Here is a 20,230-nt window from a genome sequence, read left to right as displayed (position 1 = left end):
ATCACAAACAGTACTGTATTTGAAAATCTGGTAATCATAAATGTATAGATGTAGCAGTACTGTCTATCTGTATGTCGTGTGTGTCATATGATGAATTGAAAATGGGGGACCCTGATGGAAACAAGACGAAAGTCTTTCTCAGGTCTGCATCCTCTTAACAATTGTATGTATTGAGCTGTACTGTACTGTACCCATTCTGCAATCTGTTAATAAACTTTTCAATCAATCAATCAAAACAAATGGGGCTTTAATCCGATATATATATTGTATTAAAAAATATGCACACCTGAGCCACTAGAGGTCGCCAAAGTGCCTGTAAATCGCCCTTAAGAGGGCCCGCGCTTGCCAAGAGGTTTTAAATGTCTTAAAAAGGGAATTTTGGTGTAGGTTACATGCATGTGTCACCAAGGTGTTTAATACGAGAGTAGAATGAGTATAATAAGTATAAATTGTATACGTCATGCACTTGTCCTAATAAACTAACCTACACTGTAACACGCAACACTTTGATGAACATTGTTACTCAGCTGACAGAGTTGTACCCTTCTTGCTGTCTTGTCGTACAGAACTTGTAAGTCGCTTTGGATAAAAGCGTCAGCTAAATGACTAAATGTAAATGTATATGTAGAAATTATAATATATTTAAGAGCTTGAAATAAGTGAATAGTAAATAATAAATATAAAATCAATGGCATGTGTAAAGTGCATATATGTGCGTATGTATGTCAGTGTCATTTTGTGCTCTCTTCCGGGGGTTAGGATTTGACAGATGGAGCATGGCGGATACTGAGTGCTGGTAGTCCTTGTGCTTCATGGATAATGGGTTGGAGTGATGGCTTGTGGACGGCTGTTGAAATATCTTTGACCGATTATTCCTTGCCCTTGCTTGATGGTTCCGATACCATAAATCTGCTGGGTCTGTGCTGCTATTCCACCCTTGTAGTGTTGCCATATCTCTAGCCCCGCCCTCTTTTCTGGCTTCTCTCAGACAAAGAGGGAAGCAGCAGTTGTGATTGGAGGATCAAGAAGAGGGTGGGGCTTATCTCCACATGCACAATGTGGGGGCGTCATATCCGGTTACGTCTTTAGCCCCGTAGACTTCTTCCGGTCCCCTCACAAATTAATATTGAGTTTAGCAACATTTCTCCCGTCAAATAAACAACTTTATAGTCAGTTTTTTCTTTCGAGAATATCAAACGTGGGTCTAACTGTCTAACAGATGCCACGTCGATACTAATCGAGTTATGTATTGGATTTAGGCAGAGCTAAATGCTAATGTGGCTAACTAACAGTAAACCTTTTTACATGAAATACAGCCCAAAAACATTAGAAAAAAGTGACAATAAAGTTGTTTAATTGACGGGAAAAAGTTGCTAAACTCAATGTATTGTGATGGGACCGGAAGAAGTCTACGCCCCCACATTGTGCAAGAATCACCTATTTTAACACATTGGTTGCCAGCCGGATATGGCAATTTATCGCTTGAATGCCACCACGTTAATTAATGAGGACGAGCACATTTGCGAACGCATAAACTATATCTTAAATTATGGCGTCTAATACACCCGTCACTTATCAATGACTTGCTTGCAGTCAACATGTACGAAACGGATTTTTTCATCAGTACATTTCCGTTTTATACCGTTTTGAATACGAGTATAGTTTGAGATTTCTAGTCATTCCAGAGAAATCCGCAAAAATAGCCATTTACTGGAATACACAAAACACATTGTAATTTTCCGGCTGATTTATGATTTATGAGCGTTTTCAAATAAACGCTAGATTATCGAGAGTATTTGTGTTCTTATGCACGATACAAAAGCGGGCTGAAAAATCATTTATCCGTGCCGCACTCAGCGCCACGCCACACATGTTGTGCAATCTGAAAAACAACTCCGATTAACCCAAAACTGGTCAAATAGATTCCTTACCTCAGATCAGATGTTCTGCAAAAAGATTAATCCAATTCCTGATCGCCATTCCAAATATTGATCGCGTTTATTGATCCAACGTTATAGTCCGAAAAGCATGATCCAAGCTGCTTCCAGCTTCGCCAGTGACTCTGGTAACACAACACTGCTTGCCAGAGGTGGGGAAACCCTTGGGCGGAGTTTCTCTCTGATGCACTTTTTCACTCAATCCAATGATGTGCATTACCATCCGGGAGACGATAGGGGGCGGTATTTGCCCTTTGAGCTCAGAGCCATTCCCAATGATGTCAGGCTGGACGGATGAAAAATTAATAGATCTCTCGTTGTTGGCACCCAATGTGTTAAGGTCCTATATTTTATATATTACAGGGTATCTGCAGGTTTTAACAAGTTCAGTATAAGACTTTAATACCAATTTCACGACCATACTGTACTAGCAAAAAAATAAAAATAAAAATAACACATTGACTCACTGAACTGGCTGCTGCACTTGTGCGCCAAATTAAATTCTCACGTGTTCCATACAAGCTCTCACCAGACGCATCAAGCTCCTGGTAGCCCCGCAAAAAAACGACTTACAAAATACAAAAACATTTCACATATTTAATATTGTTTCATCTCCCGACAGCTGGGCTGCCCCCAAAAATGTTATACCTATGCAAATTAGACTTTTTAATACCTTTTAAGGCCTTAAATTGAGAATTATGATTGTAATTATTTTCCAGTAGGCCTTTCTTTCCATGTATCAAACAGGCCTTCTTGCTAGGTGCAACACAATTTTTGTATTAATCATTCCCTTCCTTGCCCGACTACACCACATCCATAAGTAAAAAGAAATCAAATACAAATGTTTACAAACTTGGTAGGCAGTGTTCCTGGCTGAAAAAAGTGCTGCCAAATGATTAATTAAAACCAATAGCTCATTGGGTGTCCTTGGCATGACATCACAAAGGGCAATACTTCTGAGCGGCTCGTTGATCTGAAGACTAGGTAAAAAGCCCTAACCAAATGTCAAGACGTACATGTAATTTTCCCCAGGGACTAAATAACATTTCAGACTGCAGAGAAAACACATTTTACATATTAAGAGACTTTAAATAATCTAGTCTGACAGAATAACACAATTTAAACTGAATGGATCCGTGGATTCGTGGTTGGAACCCGAGATTTTCACAAAGAACAGCAGAGGTCAGTCCAAAATGTTTTATTTTGTAAAGGGGGCAGTCGGTGGATCTGAGAAACATGATGCGCTACTAAATGATAATATATTCAAATGTACATGACATTCAAGGGTATTACAGTTATCACTCAAAATTTTCCACACACAAAATAAGTCTTCATTCCAACAGGTTTTTTTTCTCAAATGAAAATGGATAAAAAGTTTATATAATATCTTCAAAATAAAAAATATGTATCAACACAATATAAACCCTCGGGATGTTGGAAAAAAAAGAAAAGAAAAAACAGTTACATGCAGAATGTCAACTGATGGCGCGTTAAATTCTTGAGACAAAAACTAAACGAAAAATAAAAAAAAACCTAATAGGAAAACCCCCATGAGGGTCAGAATGACTAATCACAAAGTCTTACCAATTTAGATAAGATCTGTGGTGAATCCTGTACCCTCTTGTTACCTTTCACTACTGTTAACTCGCAGAGAGAGAGAGAGAGAGAGAGAGAGAGAGAGAGAGAGAGAGAGAGAGAGAGAGAGAGAGAGAGAGAGAGAGAGAGAGAGAGAGAGAGAGAGAGAGAGCCTGTGTTGCTTTAGTTCTTAATTCACTATAGTAGCGGTCAATAGGAAACAATAACAAACTGCGATCGTCGATGACTGAGTGGTCTTGGCTAGCAATTACAAACAGTGCATATGGGTTGTTAAGATGCCTTGTGAAAACGATGAAACCAAAATAAATTACATTGCCAGACACTTAACAGACTGGTTGGGGGGGGGGGTGTAAGAGGTGAGGGGGGTCAGGGGTGGGGGGTCAGGAGGAGGGTTTAGGAAGATAGGACTCGTCGAAATGGATGTAGAAACTGACTGATGACTAGTCGATACACTGAATGAGGCTCCTCTGGATGCGTGGCTCCCAGAGGGACGGTGGTACGAGTGAGTAGAAAGGTCCCAAGGTAGAAACTGCAGTCTTAACATGTGCCATACTTTAAAATGTGGAGGAGAACACCCTCGCACTCATCAATATGATGAGCAGCCAAGTCCCAAACCAAAGCATTGAAGTCTTTATTTTTGCTATCGAAAAAAAAAAAATCGTAATACTCGAAAACAAAAATAAAACACAAAACGGGTAGGGGAGGGGGAGGGGGAAGGAGTAACAACTCCAGATATTACGCTGAATGCAGAGAAGATGAACTGCACGAGTTGGGTGAGACACTCCGGCACGGGGGGGGGGGGGGTAATCCTGGAGCTAGACTTCTAATATCCAAAAGTACTGGTCTGGGGGGACCCATGTTGGTCAAGGGGTGTCCATAGAGATGCCTATAGTAAAATGCCTCGATAGCAGCATCCTAGAAGGCCGTTCCTAGAGGGTGTCGCTATGTACTTCCTGCTGCCTGGCTCTCGCCTCCCTCTGAATTACCTGAAGGGACAGAGTGACAGGTTGTTAACAGGATTGGGCTCCAAGTGGCTTCTGACATTTTCACAAAACCAGCCAAACAGGACAGTCATGGTGCAGACAGACAGAACCAAGTGTTTCACCAAGCGTAATTAGCAACTTGAAAGATGTATCTAGATCTTATGGGTTTACTCGATTGGGTTTTCTAATGTGATTCAGTCATACATATTGATAATTGTTAAATATTATAGGAGCAATAGGCGGCCATTGATTTTAGGAAGAACTATTTGAAATATTTTCAAACCCTTAAAACTGAATTCGACAACGCCCTTCCTAATCAGAACACATCAGGATGCCTCCAAAGCCACGCCAGGTAGCTAGCAGAAGGCCTTCCTGTGGACACACACTCACACACACAACTGTTATGTGCATAACAAGCCTTGTCACTAGAGGGGTTGATAGGCAGCTCACTCGTTCCAATCATTTGTCTAGTTTGATTGGATGTTGTTTCATTTCGGTGTCAAACGTCTTGTTTTTTTTTTACTGTCGAGATATAATAAGAAATCTAAAATGTTGCCAAAAACCAGCGGCCGCCTATTGATCCTCCAACAGAATATCAGAAGTTATTCAATGATATATTTTGGAAGTCACATGTGTATTCCTACCAACACGTCCATCAGTCCCGACTGACCTGCAGCAGACGTGTTGTTGGAGACATCGTCCTCGTCGCTGTCGTCCTCGTTGGACTGCGGGGGATGGAAGTCAGGGATGGCTGTCTGGGGGGCCTCGGGCTCCTGGTCCGCTCTGCTCTTTAGGGCCAGGATACGATGGTGTAGAGCTGCAGCCAACTGACCTGTGTCCTTAGAGCTGGCCTGGAGCACGCACGCACACACAAGCACGCACACACACGAGCACGCACACACACGAGCATGCACACACACACACGAGCATGCACACACACAAGCATGCACACACACACGAGCATGCACACACATGAGCACGCACAGACACACGAGCATGGACACACACACACAAGCACGCACACACACACACGCACGCACACACACGCGCACGCACACATACATACAAACATCATTATGCAAACTCACTAAATATAAATGGTAAATGGACTGCATTTATATAGCAGCTTTTATCCAAAGCACTTTACAACTTATGCCTCACATTCACACAACGATGGCGGAGGCGACCATGCAAGGTGCCAACCTGCTCATTGGGAGCAGTTAGGGGTTAAGGAGGAGCTGGAATCAACTAGCAAGCGACAGCTCTACTTCCTGAGCCGCTGTCGCCTGGTTAGATGCAGCAGATAAGATAGTCCATCTCAAAATGGATTCAAATCAAATGTCCCTTTATTTACAAAAACCACGGCATAAATCTCCTCTCGTTCATTTAAAGTTCACATCCTCTGCCTACAATAATCCTGGGTGGTCCTCACTGGCAGAGACGTGCTTTGCTCTGGCATACGTTTCTATATAAAGCCGCTGTTGGGAGTTCTTCCCTCTTATATCACTTCATTATTAGACTGGACCTCTGGACCTCATCATACTCGCTCCAATGACTGTCTTACACTTCAGGCCTCCAGAGTTTACAGTGAACTTGGGAAATCTGACTTTAGGTTCTGTGCCCCCGACACATGGGACGTCCTGCAACGTACCTTAAAACTCAATGCATTAGTATTGTAAATCTATATCACGGTATAATTACCGCATAGGTGCCAACGGTATATATCACAGTATATTAATTCATCTTAAAATGTCTATATAAATGCTTCTGAAGGGGTAACACACTGGTATGGCTGCTATTACTGTACTCTTGTATTACTGGGATAAATTTCACATAGTACAGAAGTATTTTAAGAACACGTATTGTGCAAAACCGCAATAGCAAAAAAAAATGCAATAGCAAAAATATGTCGGTTATGTCGGTCCACCGCTGGCTTTTTTGTCCTAAGGACTGCCTTTGGAAAACACCTGAGTAACTGATGTGTGGCGATAGAAAAGATTTTTACTGCCCTTTGCAAACACCGTCTTACAACATAATTTGCAGATTACGGTTTTCTACTCTTGTGTTTGGCGTTTTAAAACCAAAAGTTAAAACATGTCCATATAATTTTTTTATTCGCTGTGTGCTGCGCTTTCAGCCTTCTCTGTTCATAACGCCGCATTTTCCAGATGATTCGGTGGCACAGGCTGATGACTACACAGGCTGCACGCATTGCATCACTGCCTCCCACTGGCGTGGTTAGGTCATTGCTACTTTAGAGGTGCTCTACCGGTCACAAGGTATAGTCAAAATCCATACCGCTGGTGTACTCTATACCGTTTATACTAGGGGTGGGGGGGGAAATTGATACGTAGTAGTATCGCGATACTTTGCGCGGCGATACTGTATCGATACAGGGACACCAAGTATCGATATTTAATTATTCATAAAATAAATTATAAATCTTTTAATTTTTTTTGTATAAGGAAGTTGCATTGTTCATTTCAATACGTGTAATAGTACAGTAGTCCACACACATGTGCATTCAGTTAAGTTGGAATATGACTGTAATACAAACAGTTCAGTTTGTCAGGTACATGCAAGTAACACAGATTACAGTGTTTACATCTGTCTGCTTGAGAAAATACCATGTTCTGCAATAAAAATTATTGAAGTAAGATGAACAGACTGAAGTTTATTTTATTAGATAAAACATGTTGACAAAGTTTTACTTTGCAGTTGAAAAAAGGTAATAAATTAAATTTGATCAAAAAAGATTTTCTTTGTTGCAATACTCAGCGTATCGCGATATATTTAGTATCGCGATACTATCGTATCGTGACGCAAGTATCAAAATAGTATTGTATCGTGAGGTCTCTGGCGATTCCCACCCCTAGTTTATACCGTCCACAACTAAATATAACCATCACTTTTTTTAATGGCCATAACATGTTATCTAAATGCAAATGTGTGGATCCACCAATGAGAGCCACGCAGGCATAGGAATCGGCCTAATCGGCATACAGTATGCTGTACGCTACTGAAATCACCATGTTATTGGATATAGATGGACACGATACAAGGAGAGCTTAGTTCCTTTCCTTTGTGCCTTCCTACTGTGTCAGGTGAGTTTTACACAAACAACGTTACCGAAATGAGCACATCCTCCGCTGCACAGCTAATGTATAATTGATACATTTATTATTAATAATAATAATAATAACTTTATTTATATAGCACCTTTCATACATGGATTGCAGCTCAAAGTGCTTCACAGCAAATAGCATACAATTAACATAGGCATAACATTTGCATAGGCCCAGTGCCATCCCAGACCACCCACAATGCCACACGCGGCCCCATCCAACCACCATGTCCATTCACCCGTTGAGACAAGTTGTTGGGTAAAATGTTGTGTCATTGGACTGAATTATGGCGGCTTGCTCATTATTATCACGGCACCAAGCTGTGTGATCACCAGCTTAGATGTGATTTGTTTTTGACGATTTTGGCTGTGAGAAACGAATATAGGCCAAGTCCTCTAAATTGGATAGTGGAAAATTGGGCATTTTGAGTGCACTCAGCAGACACATTACAGCCCAGTTAGGTTTGATTTCTACCTTGTGGTTCGTTATGGAAACTCTGGAATACATGGGGGAGCCACTTGAATGTAGGCAGGAGCTACTGGTGGAGAGATCACTGTACTGTGATCTGAGTGTACAGTATGTGGTGTCGAGGTGACAGAGCACACAGCCATGGGATACAGTATTAAAGCATGTCGACTCGAGGTGACAGAGCACACAGCCATGGGATACAGTATTAAAGCATGTCGACTCGAGGTGACAGAGCACACAGCCATGGGATACAGTATTAAAGCATGTCGACTCGAGGTGACAGAGCTCAGCACACAGCCATGGGATACAGTATTAAAGCATGTCGACTCGAGGTGACAGAGCACACAGCCATGGGATACAGTATTAAAGCATGTCGACTCGAGGTGACAGAGCACACAGCCATGGGATACAGTATTAAAGCATGTCGACTCGAGGTGACAGAGCACACAGCCATGGGATACAGTATTAAAGCATGTCGACTCGAGGTGACAGAGCACACAGCCATGGGATACAGTATTAAAGCATCGCACAGGTGACTGATCCGAGCGTACAGTATGTGGTGTCGAGGCGACATAGAGCACACAGCCAAGGGATAGTCTATGTTATGATTATTGTCCATTTTATACTCATTTTATGCATTGCTGTTATTTAGTAAATTCTCTGCTCATTTTATGCCTACGTCTATTTCATGTCCATTATGTCTACATTACTGCTGTGAAGCACTTTGGGCTGCAATTCTTGTATGAAAGGTGCTTTACAAATAAAGTGTATTATTATTATTATTATTATTATTATTATTACTGGAGAAATTAAGCCGTACATTGTATCTTCAGAGTTGTGTGTGACATGAACACGGGTGATAATAATCTTAAATTGACTCACAGATATTAGGAAGACCTTGACTCCTTGGTCCTCTGTGTCCATGGCAGTGATGCGCACACTTTTCTCGCTGGCTTTGTCCACTTGCATCTGGGGCCATAGCTTGGTGTTGAGGATCAACCGCAGGCTACCCTGAGTCCGCATCACTAAAGACAGAGAGGAAGTGTGAAATGTCTACACAGAACCAAATGTCTCGAGACATCTCCCCATGTGGCCAACCCCAGGCCACACAACAGACCAAAAGAAAAATAAATGCAAACAAAGTGCAATAACAAACTGGGCTTTTTTTGCCTACAGGTCACCGCTTTGTGGCATTACAGATTCTACCTTTAAAAGCAAAAATCCACCCTAAAATGGAACATTCCTGTCATCTTGGACAGATCAGTCAATATAAATTAACACAAACAACGGTCTCCCTAAGCTGGAGACCAGAGCATCAACATTTTAATGTGTGAGTGATGTCATCAAGTGACTTTTTGGAGATGGTTTATTGACAATGAATTAGTGACCAACTTTGTGGGCTCTTGGATTTTAGATTACCATTACATCGCTATTACATAGAAATGCACGGCTTTCCCTAAACACTGGTACAGGGGAGCAGCGTCACTATGACAACACTCCAGCGCCACCATGCGTTTAAAAAAAAACATTATATATATAAATGTATTCTTTTGCAGTGAAAGCTTGGGGCTAGCTTATAAATACACTTATACAAAAACATTTCCCCCCCTTTGTAATGTTCTTAATTTGCAGGAAATTACAGCAAATGGGTCTTTATTGCAGATGTATTTGCCTCCAGGACGGGGGGCACAAGCCTCCTCTGAACCTCCCCCTAAATCCTGAGTTTATTTAAACGTAAGACAACGTACCCATATCCCAGTAAAATCACCCTGGCAGTGGCTACTGTCACAGTATTATACACTCTAGTCACCATCTATGGAGCAGCTCCAGGATCTCTTGATGACATCATCACTAGAGTCTCTCTGGTGTTCCGCTTCAGGAGAGATGTTCACACATTGAAACTGAGCTGTACAGCATCACAGAAACAACATGGGTGGATTTCACCCTTAAGTGGTATTTTGTTGCCATCTACTGGCCAAGGGAATGTTTTCAGTCTGGTAAAAAAAATGAAAAGTGAATGGTCCTGTTTAAACAGCTTTTGACAACAGTCTCTGGGCCTCCAGTACTGGCTAATGCAATGCCTGGGAGGCCAAGAACAATATACACACAAACAAGGATCCCCCATGAGTGTATATGTAGATGAAGAGGGTCTTGTTGAGACCAATGTTATGTTTAAAGCAGAAATATGCTTCAATGTCAGCTGTATTTTGCGTGTGGGAGCTAGAACGACATACTTCCACATCAGTAGGACCACAATGGAAATAAGTCTTGACTTTTTTGTGTAGCATCCTTGATGTTTTCTGGAATCTTGTATTTTTTTAAATGTCAAATCAAATCAAGTACAACGTGTGGGTTGCAGTACACCGACAAACCACTAGGTGGCTGTGCTGCGTTGCGTTGTACAAATGGCTATATTTTCGACTTCCTTAGGGCCCGTGTCGACCGGGGACGTTTTATGAGTTGTCAGCTCCTTTCTGTCATTAATTTCTATGCTACAGACGCGACAGGCGCGCTCCTTTTCCCAGCGCCGCGCCTCGCGTTTTAGCGCTCTCGGCGGCAGCGTTTTTGGGCGGAACGCTCCCAGCGCATAAAGTTGAAACTAGTTCAACTTTTGGAGAGGCGCGCCACTCATCAAGGTAACTTTTTACGACCGACCAATCAACACCGAGGAAGTGGCGGAGCCGCGGCAGTCGCAAGACTCAGGAAAACGCGCTGAGCTTTTTTTTTTTGCTTTTCAAATCGGTCGGTCTTGAAAAAAAACATCCCTGGTGGACACAAAGCCTTAGACTTCCTCGCCAGTCTTTCTTCGATTTAGTCCGTTTGTAATGCCTGGCCCAGGGCGCGTGTTGCTTAATAACAGCGGAAGAGTGCAAAAATGCTTCCGCATTAGTCACCGCACGCCACTACGGTAATGCGCCTTTCCTTTTCCTTCGCCCAGGTGCACCGGCGTGCTCGCGAGGTGCTCGCGCCGCACGAGATCCCCGCTTGGTTCGACACATATTAACACGCTTTGGTTCAATTTAATCACACTTTGGTTCATATTAATCACCATACACGTGATGGACGCAGCAGGCGATCACTCCTACTGTTATTCAGCTGCGCCGAGGTACATGATTGATTGATTGAGCACTACTGAGCTAACATGAAGCTAACTACTGAGCTAACATGAAGCTAACTACTGAGCTAACATGAAGCTAACTGCTGAGCTAACTGAGCGCACTACTGAGCTAACATGGAGCTAACATGAAGCTAACTACTGGGCTAACTGAGCTAACATGAGCTAACTGCTGAGCTAACATGGAGCTAACATGAAGCCAACTACTGAGCTAACATGAGCTAACATGTATATTCCATAGTAAAGTACACGTTAACGTTACAATGTGTTGTGTTCACAACACTGTTTAGTCTGACGACGCGTCGCGATAATATACATGTATATTCCATAGTAAAGTACACGTTAACGTTACAATGTTGCGTTGTGTTCACTCATAGTTAACACTTTGACTGCCGGAAAACGCTTTAAAGCGTCATTCCCGGCCATGCTCAAGTTGCCGGAGGACGCTGTACAGCGTCCTTATATCAATATTTCAAAAATCTGCGATCGGATTCATATTTCCCCTCCGCTGGCCTGAGATCCACCAGGAGGACCCACTGAGCTCTCTGGCGGTTCAGGAGCGCCATCTGGTGGCCGATCGGCACAATCGCCAAACAGGAAGTGCTATGGAGGTTGTGCTGGTCGACCATATTACTTCCGGGCACTCTGTTTGGCTCACGGGACTCGATCTCGACAGAATACATAGCGATCGATTGCCAATAACTCGATAAACAACATGATTTGGACATATATACTATTATACAAGCTGGAAATGGACCCGATATTTCTACATACCATAATAGGTAAATGACTGTTCCACGCTCATCGCCCAACGGCGCGAGGAGGATACGGTAAGATTCAGCGTTATTTTTGATCGTATTCCATATAAACTGTTATGATGAACATATCACCCACACTAGATTAATGATATAACGCTGCCCACGGAATTATAAACGATCCCCCGCCCATCCGGTCATCATCAGATCATACGTAGATCATTCTAGAAGTACGTCCAATTGAAAATTTTTATATCGCCCCGATTGCCATCAAACTGTATTTCATCATCAATATAATGCATTTGAGGCTATATATCACGTTCTGGAGAAAGCTGCAGAAAGAGATGAAAACATACTTATACATTAGACCATACTTTACTATGAATATGTGAATGAAAAAGTTTAACGTTGCTACACAATGAACAATACATATAGGACTTTGAATGGGCCCTAATAATGGCAATGTAGCAATAGAATTTAAAAAGTTATAGCCCTGCAAAGAAGGGGAATTTCTCCATAGACAAATAGCGCTGGCAATCCACAGTCATTTTCCGGATTTCTGGCCGGCACCCATAGTGTTAAAGACAGCCGAGGTTCCAAGTGATTCGTTGCAATGTACGCGGAAATGCCATATGCATTTGTCTGAGCGGCGTGAAAGGAAAGGCGCATTACCGTAGTGGCGTGCGGTGACGAAAGCGGAAGCATTTTTGCACTCTTCCGCTGTTATTAAGCAACACGTGCCCAGGGCAGCAGCCAATCACAACTCCGCGCCGCTCACGCCAGCTTGTGTCGATTTGACACGTTACATTTTTGGCCAGATGCATGGAGGGCGTTGCCGTTGTATACATTAGGCATTAGTTAGATTCAAGATTCAAGAGATTTATTCGTCACATACATACACAAGACATGTAGTGAAATGAAGGTGGCCATGCCCGCCTTGATTGTGCAAAAAAATACAAATAGAATAAAATAGAATAGATAATAAAATAGACATGATAAAAAGTACTAAGATAAAATACAATGCTTACGCATTAAAGGTAATGAGTCCTATATTATACGATACAATATACAGTTATACTGTATATAACTATACAGTTATACTGTATATAACTATACTATACTAACTATTAGTGTTGTCAAAAATATCAATTTTTCGATACACATCGATTCTGAATATTTAAAACGGTTTCAATACTAATTTCCCGCAATATCGATATTTAATTATTCATTAAAAAAAAGGAAGTTGCATTGTTCATTTCAATGCCTGTAATAGTACAGTAGTCCACACAGTCACACACACACATGTGCATTCAGTTAAGTTGGAATATGACTAATACAAACTGTTCAGTTTGTCAGGTACATGCAACACAGATTATAGTGTTTACATCTGTCTGAAAATACCATGTTCTGCAATAAAAATGATTGAAGTGAGATGAACAGACTGAACTTTATTTTATTAGATAAAACATGTTGACAGTTTTACTTTGCAGTTGAAAAAAGGTAATAAATTAGTATTAGTTAGTATCGCGATACTATCGTATCGTGACGCAAGTATCGCGATAGTATCGTATCGTGAGGTCTCTGGTGATTCCCACCCCTAATGTCATGTTATGATGAATTGAAAATGGGGGACCCTGATGTAAACAAGACAAAAGTCTTTCTCTGGTCTGCATCCCCTTAACAATTGTGTGTGCTTAACATTACTTAATTACTAAGATTATATCATTTAGTTATTTTTAAATGTGTGATCTAAAGATAAACAAAGGGTTTTTAAAAGTGTTACATTTATCTTCTCTTATAGTACCAGAGAGAAGCTGAGGAGAATCAACCAGCAACAAAAGCAAAATTTATTTAAAATATATTTATATATATATATTTTTTTACATTATAAGATTGAACCTTTTTCCCTGTGGTATCGAAAATGGTATTGAATATCGATACTTTTCAAGGTATCGTATCGAAGTTCGAAATTCCAGTATCGTGACAACACTACTAACTATAGAAAAACATAGTTATTTTCTTTAAAGTGACCTTTTTCTTTCCCTTCTCCCGGTAGGCCTTCTCGTCATTGTTAGAGATCAGGCCCACCACTAGTGCTTGGATCTGGGAAGTGACTCACTGGGAGTGATGGCTGACACCTGCATTGGTGTGACTGCACACCTATATATACATATGGGTGCCTGAGCAGTCTCTCTCTCGCTGCCCAAAATATCACGTCAGGAGTTTGACGATATAACGCCGGTATGTGACAGAATAGTGTTCCAGTACAAAAGTGTGATATCACATCTTCTTTGCGTCTTTGTCTTGTAATACAATTATCACATATAGGGATGTCCCGATCGCCTTTTTTTTGCTCCCGATCCGATCCCGATCATGTAATTTTGAGTATCTGTCGATACCGATCTTTCACATTAGTAACCAATTTGCCGCATTTGTCAGAAACTGGCGAAGCAAGACAAGCCCCTCTGTTCCCTTGAAATAGCCCCAGTCGAGCGACGTGGCTCGCATTACATTCACCATACGAGAAATATGCAAAGTTTCAATCTGTTGCAGTGTTAGCACTTGGTTGGCTAGAGGCTAGCAGTGTTAGCACTCGGATGGCTAGCAGAGCCACTTAGCCAGTTAGCTCCCACTAGCAATCCTAGCACTAGTAGAATACGGCGATTCCACTCAGAAAAAGTCAACATTAGCGTTTGCACTTCCCTCGAGTTGACCGCGTCCTCCTGATGTACCACGTCGTGTGTATCCCTCCGTCTCGGTCCCACCTTGAATCGATTGGTATAACGTTGGGTCCGGTATAGCGTTGATATAACGTTCCGTGTGCGTTTTGGACTGGCTTCGGTTTAAATTTTTAAATGCTTCCAAACTTCTGACATTTTGTCTAGCTGCTCAGGTGTTACGAGTTATCAGGTGGACCTGCCGGTGTTTTGGGAGCGACGCGTTGTGAGGTCTCCTATTTTTTTGGCCCACATCACTGTCGTGCGACGGTGTAAATCAAAGGAAATGCATTTGTTTTGGCAAATTCTTCTGCTCTGTGTGACAATAAATAAATGAATGCTGATATGTAATTTAAAACCAAAACTAAGGCCTCAGTAGGAGTTTAAGACGTGAACATGGTCATGTTTGTTGAATAAAATAAAATTTATTTATTTTTACTGCCGATTAAAAAAAGATATATATATCCCGATCCCGATCCTCTGAAAAATCACGTGATCGGCGCCGATCCCGATCACGTGATCGGATCGCGACCTCCCTAGTCACATCCCTATTTCAGAGACCATGGCACTCCCCTGACAAAAAGTTGTTTCAAACAAAAACGGCTGGATGTCATTTTGAGAGTGTGAGTCTTTCACCTTTTACATAATCTAGCTTTGGCATGGATTGATTGTTTAGATAGCTAGCATGGCTAAGAAATTAGGGCTGTCCTTCGAAGCTTTTTTTTTAGCCGTCGAAGCTTCGGGCCAAGATTCGATTTGAATTCGAATTAAATGTGCTGGATTGGATTGGATTAATTAATTAAATTAATAATGAGTCGGCCTGGGCGGCTGCTCTCCGTTACACAGCCAACAACATTACATTACATAATTATGTTGCAACCTTCGTCTATAAAGCAAACAATTATAAAAATATTTATATGTGGGCGGCTGGGTGGCGCAGCGGACATTGCGCTCGTCACCAACGCAAGATACACCGGGTTCGAATCCGGCTGTCGGCGTTGCCTCCGGCTTGGGCCGGCCGTCATACTAACTCAATTGGCAGAGTTAGGGGGTGGAAGTCGATGGGTGGTAATCTGGACGTTGTGGACAGCGACTCCTACAGGTCGGTTGGGGGACGCCTGCACAGCAGACAGGAAATGGCAGGGGTAGTGTGAGCCTCCCAGACGTTACACCTCGCCAAATGACAGTCCGCGCTGGCAGGTGAAAAGATGTGACGGGCTGCCTCCTCGTGTACCGGAGGGGACACGTGATGCAAGGCTTCTATCCTCCCTACAACCGACCAGTGTGGGGCATATGTGAGCAACGTTCAAGACAGGGGAGGGGAGAGTTGGAAACACGAAATTGGGATGGGAGACATTTTTTAAATAAGGAGAAAAAGTGGATAAAAAAAAATATATATATATATTTAGAGACAAAGGCAGAATTCGACTTCATTTTTTATTAAGACATGTTTTTATATGGGTCGGGACACTATAAAAAATACTATAAGAGTTAATAAGGCATATGGCGTTCATTGCATTGGAGGCGCAATTTTGCAGGTGGGAGGGGGGATAACATTTTTTATTATATATATTCCTTTACATATCTTTTTTTTATATATTCAAATTATATTTTCCCGTTCGAATCCCGTGCCCATCGAACAAAGCTTTGAAGTATTTAAGACAGCCCTATAAGAAATGCAAATATATTGTAGTCTGCCCCGTTGTTCTGACCAGGATTATGTTCCTTTCTGATCCGGTGATGCGCACGCACACAGAGTCTGACGTATACAGCGAACAGGTCTATATAGGCGAGTGGTCACACCAGGTGTCAGCCATCACTCCAACGAGCCCCTCCCCAGATCCCACCAACCAACTAAAACACAACACTGGTCTGGAGGCCTAGGAGCCGACACAAGGGGCGCTTCACAGACAAGTCAATTCAACATCTATGGTGTTTTGTGTGGACGGTGCATGAGATGCGTGCCTATGTCCATGGAAACATTAAAAAACATTGTGCTAGCCATTTTCACATGCACTGTACCGCCCGGCCTAGTGACCATTCATTAATGTAGATTTCATTGGGAATAATTCAATACAAATTCTATGCATGAGTCTCCCCTGGTATAGAGATTCACAAGCCAAAATCTAAATCCTGCACACAGTCTTCTCACATGAAATTACTTTATTTAGACTAGACAATATTGGATTATATGGTGGTTGGAAGTGTGACATACTAAAGTGTGCTTCACGACTCACATTATCGAAGAAAACCATTGCTGCCATCACAGTGAGGAGACAATAAATCTGGATAAATTGCCCAGCCCTCATTGCAAATGAGAAGACAAGTGTGTGGAGATGCATTAGCCCCAAGTAGCCTTCGCTTAATCACGCTGAAAATATGTTGAGCCATTCTGACTAAACAAAAAGGCTTTTCTGTGTGTCTGTACCTAAGCGGGACTGTAGCGTGCCGTCGTCCGTGGACGCCATGTCGTTGAGCCTCAGTAGACCTCGACCCCGCTCTATCCACGACTGAGCAGTCTTCTCAAACACGAATAATTTGCATTGTATCTGCAGGGAACAGAAGGCAAAACAAACCGGAACATCTTATTATCGTTTTCTGCTCCACGCGTTCATTGGCCTTCGTGTTGAGGTCTAGGAGACCGGTTGGTGACTCACCTGTAAAACATTGCTTTCTGATTCCTCTCCAGTTTTAACGTCTACCTTCTCTAAGATGCACTTCTTGGCTGTGGCTTTGGTGTACGCTGCTGCAGACTCCTCCAAAGACTCTGTCACGCTGTTCACTGTATAGAAACAACAACAGACTGTTCACTGTATAGAAACAACACTGTTCACTGTATAGAAACAAGATACTTCACTGTATTGAAACACAACACTGTTCACTGTATGGAAACAACAACAACAGAGACTGTTCACTGTGTGAAAACAAGATTTTCCGGGAGTAAATACTTGACTTATTGAATAAAGTATGCTATATTCACTAACTAGTTTGGCAATATTATTCTGTGCATGTTAACCGTATTTCCATTTGATTCATTAGATTACTCATGTGAATGTTTAATGTTTTAAAAACTTTTTCAGTTAATGATTTTTACTATCCGGTTATGGAGGAGAATACCAAAGTCTGGCCAAGAGAACAATCTTTAGCTTTAATTGTTATTGGGGGATGCTAGAATTCAGTCCATGTTGTGCAGGTTCATATCACAAATTGTACGGGACCTTTTTAAATAATAATAAAAAAAAATCTTTATCAATCAAAACAACGTTGGACATCTACGTCTTATAAATGGCCTTTTCCAGTGTTTAGCATTGTTTCCTAGCAATGGGGGTTCGTATCAATGGGGTCTGTGTCTCTAATTCTCATTTTGGCGGATTGCTCCAATTCAGTTGAGACAATATCCTCCCCCAGTGAACTAAGCTATTCTGATTTGTAGGGCTGACCTTCGATTTTTTTTGGTAATTCGAAGCCGATATTCGATTTTAATTCGAAGCTTCGAGATAAAAAAATTAAATAAAAAAGTTGTATTATTATTATTATTATTTTTTTTTTAATGTTGTGGGACTTGTACAGCACTTTGTTCAACTTTGTCAGTGCTGTAAAGTTTAAATCTTTTTAAATCTTAGACAAACGAAACACTTTGCTTTCATGAAATATTGTAAGTTGTCATTTGAGGCTTTATAGAAGCAGCACAATGGGAACACAAATCTGTCAGTGCCGAGTCCGACCTCATCTTAAATAACAAACAGCATATTGCTTGTTGTAGTTAACAAAGAGAGGCAGAGTTGATTTTGCCAAAAACTATTATTATTATTTTTAATCATTTTTTTTTTTTTATAAATAATCGAATTTTATTTTCTTATTCGAATCCCATGCCCATCGAACGAAGCTTCGAAGTATTTAAGACAGCCCTACTAATTTGACTCGGTATCCTACGTAGCACGGAGCTGATCTGCAGTAACGCCCCCTCTATGGTTGTAGCGCAACCATTCGCTCAACAACAGAGCGAGTGGAAATACAGACACTTCCTCAAGCGGGTGCTGACAGAGACAGCGGAGAACGAGCGAGCGAGCGAGAGAGATAGAGAGGGGGGAGGGAGAGAGAGAGAGAGAGAGAGAGAGAGAGAGATAGAGAGGGGGATACGGAGCAGGAGCTTCTCTCTCTCGGGGAAAACACACACATTTACCGGTACACACAACCTACACACGTGGGGCTGGAGCTTCTCTACTCGCATATCACTGTCAAAATATCTTTGACTCCCACGCACGCGCCCATATTCCGATCCGTGCAATAATATTCACAGGGGTATATATTGTCATTTGAAACAAGTTACCAATGCATTGTCCCGTGGGATTATGCCCCCCCGCGGCGAAATTAATTAGTATCCCCCTCAATCTCTCTATATCGCTCTCTGTCTGACTGTGGGTGACTGTCACTCAAAGCGCTTATGGGCGGAGCCCAGCCCAAAACAGCTTGAAATCTTGAAGTGGAAAAATGTGTTCCATAGACTCACAGGAATTGTGTAAATTTGCCCACATAGTGAAAGGAATAGCAAGACATGTCCCCTTTTAAACAACAAATGTATGTTTATTTTGCAGCAATTCTTTGTCGTTGCCACCATCTTTAGTGTTACAGCCCCTCACACTCCAGTTCTCAGGCTGCAGCTGGTTTGAAAGCGAAAGTACCAAAAAAAAGTGGCTGTGGCTCCAGGGGAGTTGAACAGTTCTGGCTCTGCTAGTTTCTTTTCCATCTTTTGGCGCTTTTCTGGTGGACAAACCACAGCACACATGCACCGTGACTCGCGACTGGAGACTAGCTCTGCTAGCACACATAACCTACTGTGTACAGACGGTTTCAAACTGTATTTTAAATTAGAAAGCAAGCGAAATAAATGGACAAGAGAAAAAGAAATCTCCATTTGGTCAGTATTGTCATTTGGACAAGCAAAGCCATTACTTTAAGTTGCAGGCAAGAAAGACAAGTCTGTCCACCGTCTCTGGTTTTAAAGCTGCCCTGTTGCAGGTCACAGGTTTTGATATTATTTTTTATTATCGAGTATAGAAACAACACTGTTCACTGTCAGGCCATGTGAGCGGATCGGAGCGTGAGCGGCGCGGGGAGCGGAGCGGGCGGTTTTGACGTGAGCGAGGAGTGGGTTTTAAAATGGGTCGGCGCGACGTCCGGAGCGAGAGTTCTCCTCCGCTCCAATCCACTCCGGGACGCTCACACAGTGGTTTAACACTGATGTAATAATATACATGTAGTACAATGCCAAAGCAACAGATGGCGATGAACAAACATGAAGGCCATTTTCAACCAATGAGAATTGAGAAGGGTGAACCTGTGATATCCTGTTCAGGCTTCACTCCTCCTCCTTCACTCACTCCTGTTAGAAAAGTATCGACGCCATTGTTGTTGTCGTTAGCTTACATGCTAACGTTAATGGCAGCGACCATAGCATTGTGGCTTGGCTAACTATCATCGCTTAATAGAGCTAGTGAATGGATAAACAACGTTATTTAACATTGCAGAATGGG

The 20,230-nt window shown here is 42.0% G+C and overlaps 1 protein-coding gene across 2 annotated transcripts in view; it reads right to left on the bottom strand.

The window, feature by feature from the left end:
- Positions 1-2,520: 2,520 nt before the first annotated feature.
- Positions 2,521-20,230, bottom strand: part of ranbp3b (RAN binding protein 3b) — a 74,376-nt gene continuing 56,666 nt past the window's right edge. Inside the window, exons 13-17 of one of the 2 annotated variants that reach the window (XM_084326780.1) lie at positions 17,354-17,478; positions 17,125-17,245; positions 8,992-9,134; positions 5,161-5,367; positions 2,521-4,519 (exon numbers count right to left, since the gene is read on the bottom strand). In XM_084326780.1, coding sequence (XP_084182906.1) covers positions 4,463-4,519; positions 5,161-5,367; positions 8,992-9,134; positions 17,125-17,245; positions 17,354-17,478 — 653 coding nt within the window. In that variant the 3' untranslated portion in view covers positions 2,521-4,462. The remainder of the gene's footprint in view (positions 4,520-5,160; positions 5,368-8,991; positions 9,135-17,124; positions 17,246-17,353; positions 17,479-20,230) is intronic. The other variant, XM_084326781.1, reaches the window with a different exon arrangement.

Source organism: Notolepis coatsorum, assembly GCF_963971535.1.
Source record: "Notolepis coatsorum genome assembly, chromosome: 13".
NCBI lineage: Eukaryota > Metazoa > Chordata > Actinopteri > Aulopiformes > Paralepididae > Notolepis > Notolepis coatsorum.
The sequence above is the reverse complement of the archived record's forward strand: the minus strand, read 5'-3'. Positions and strand labels throughout refer to the sequence as shown.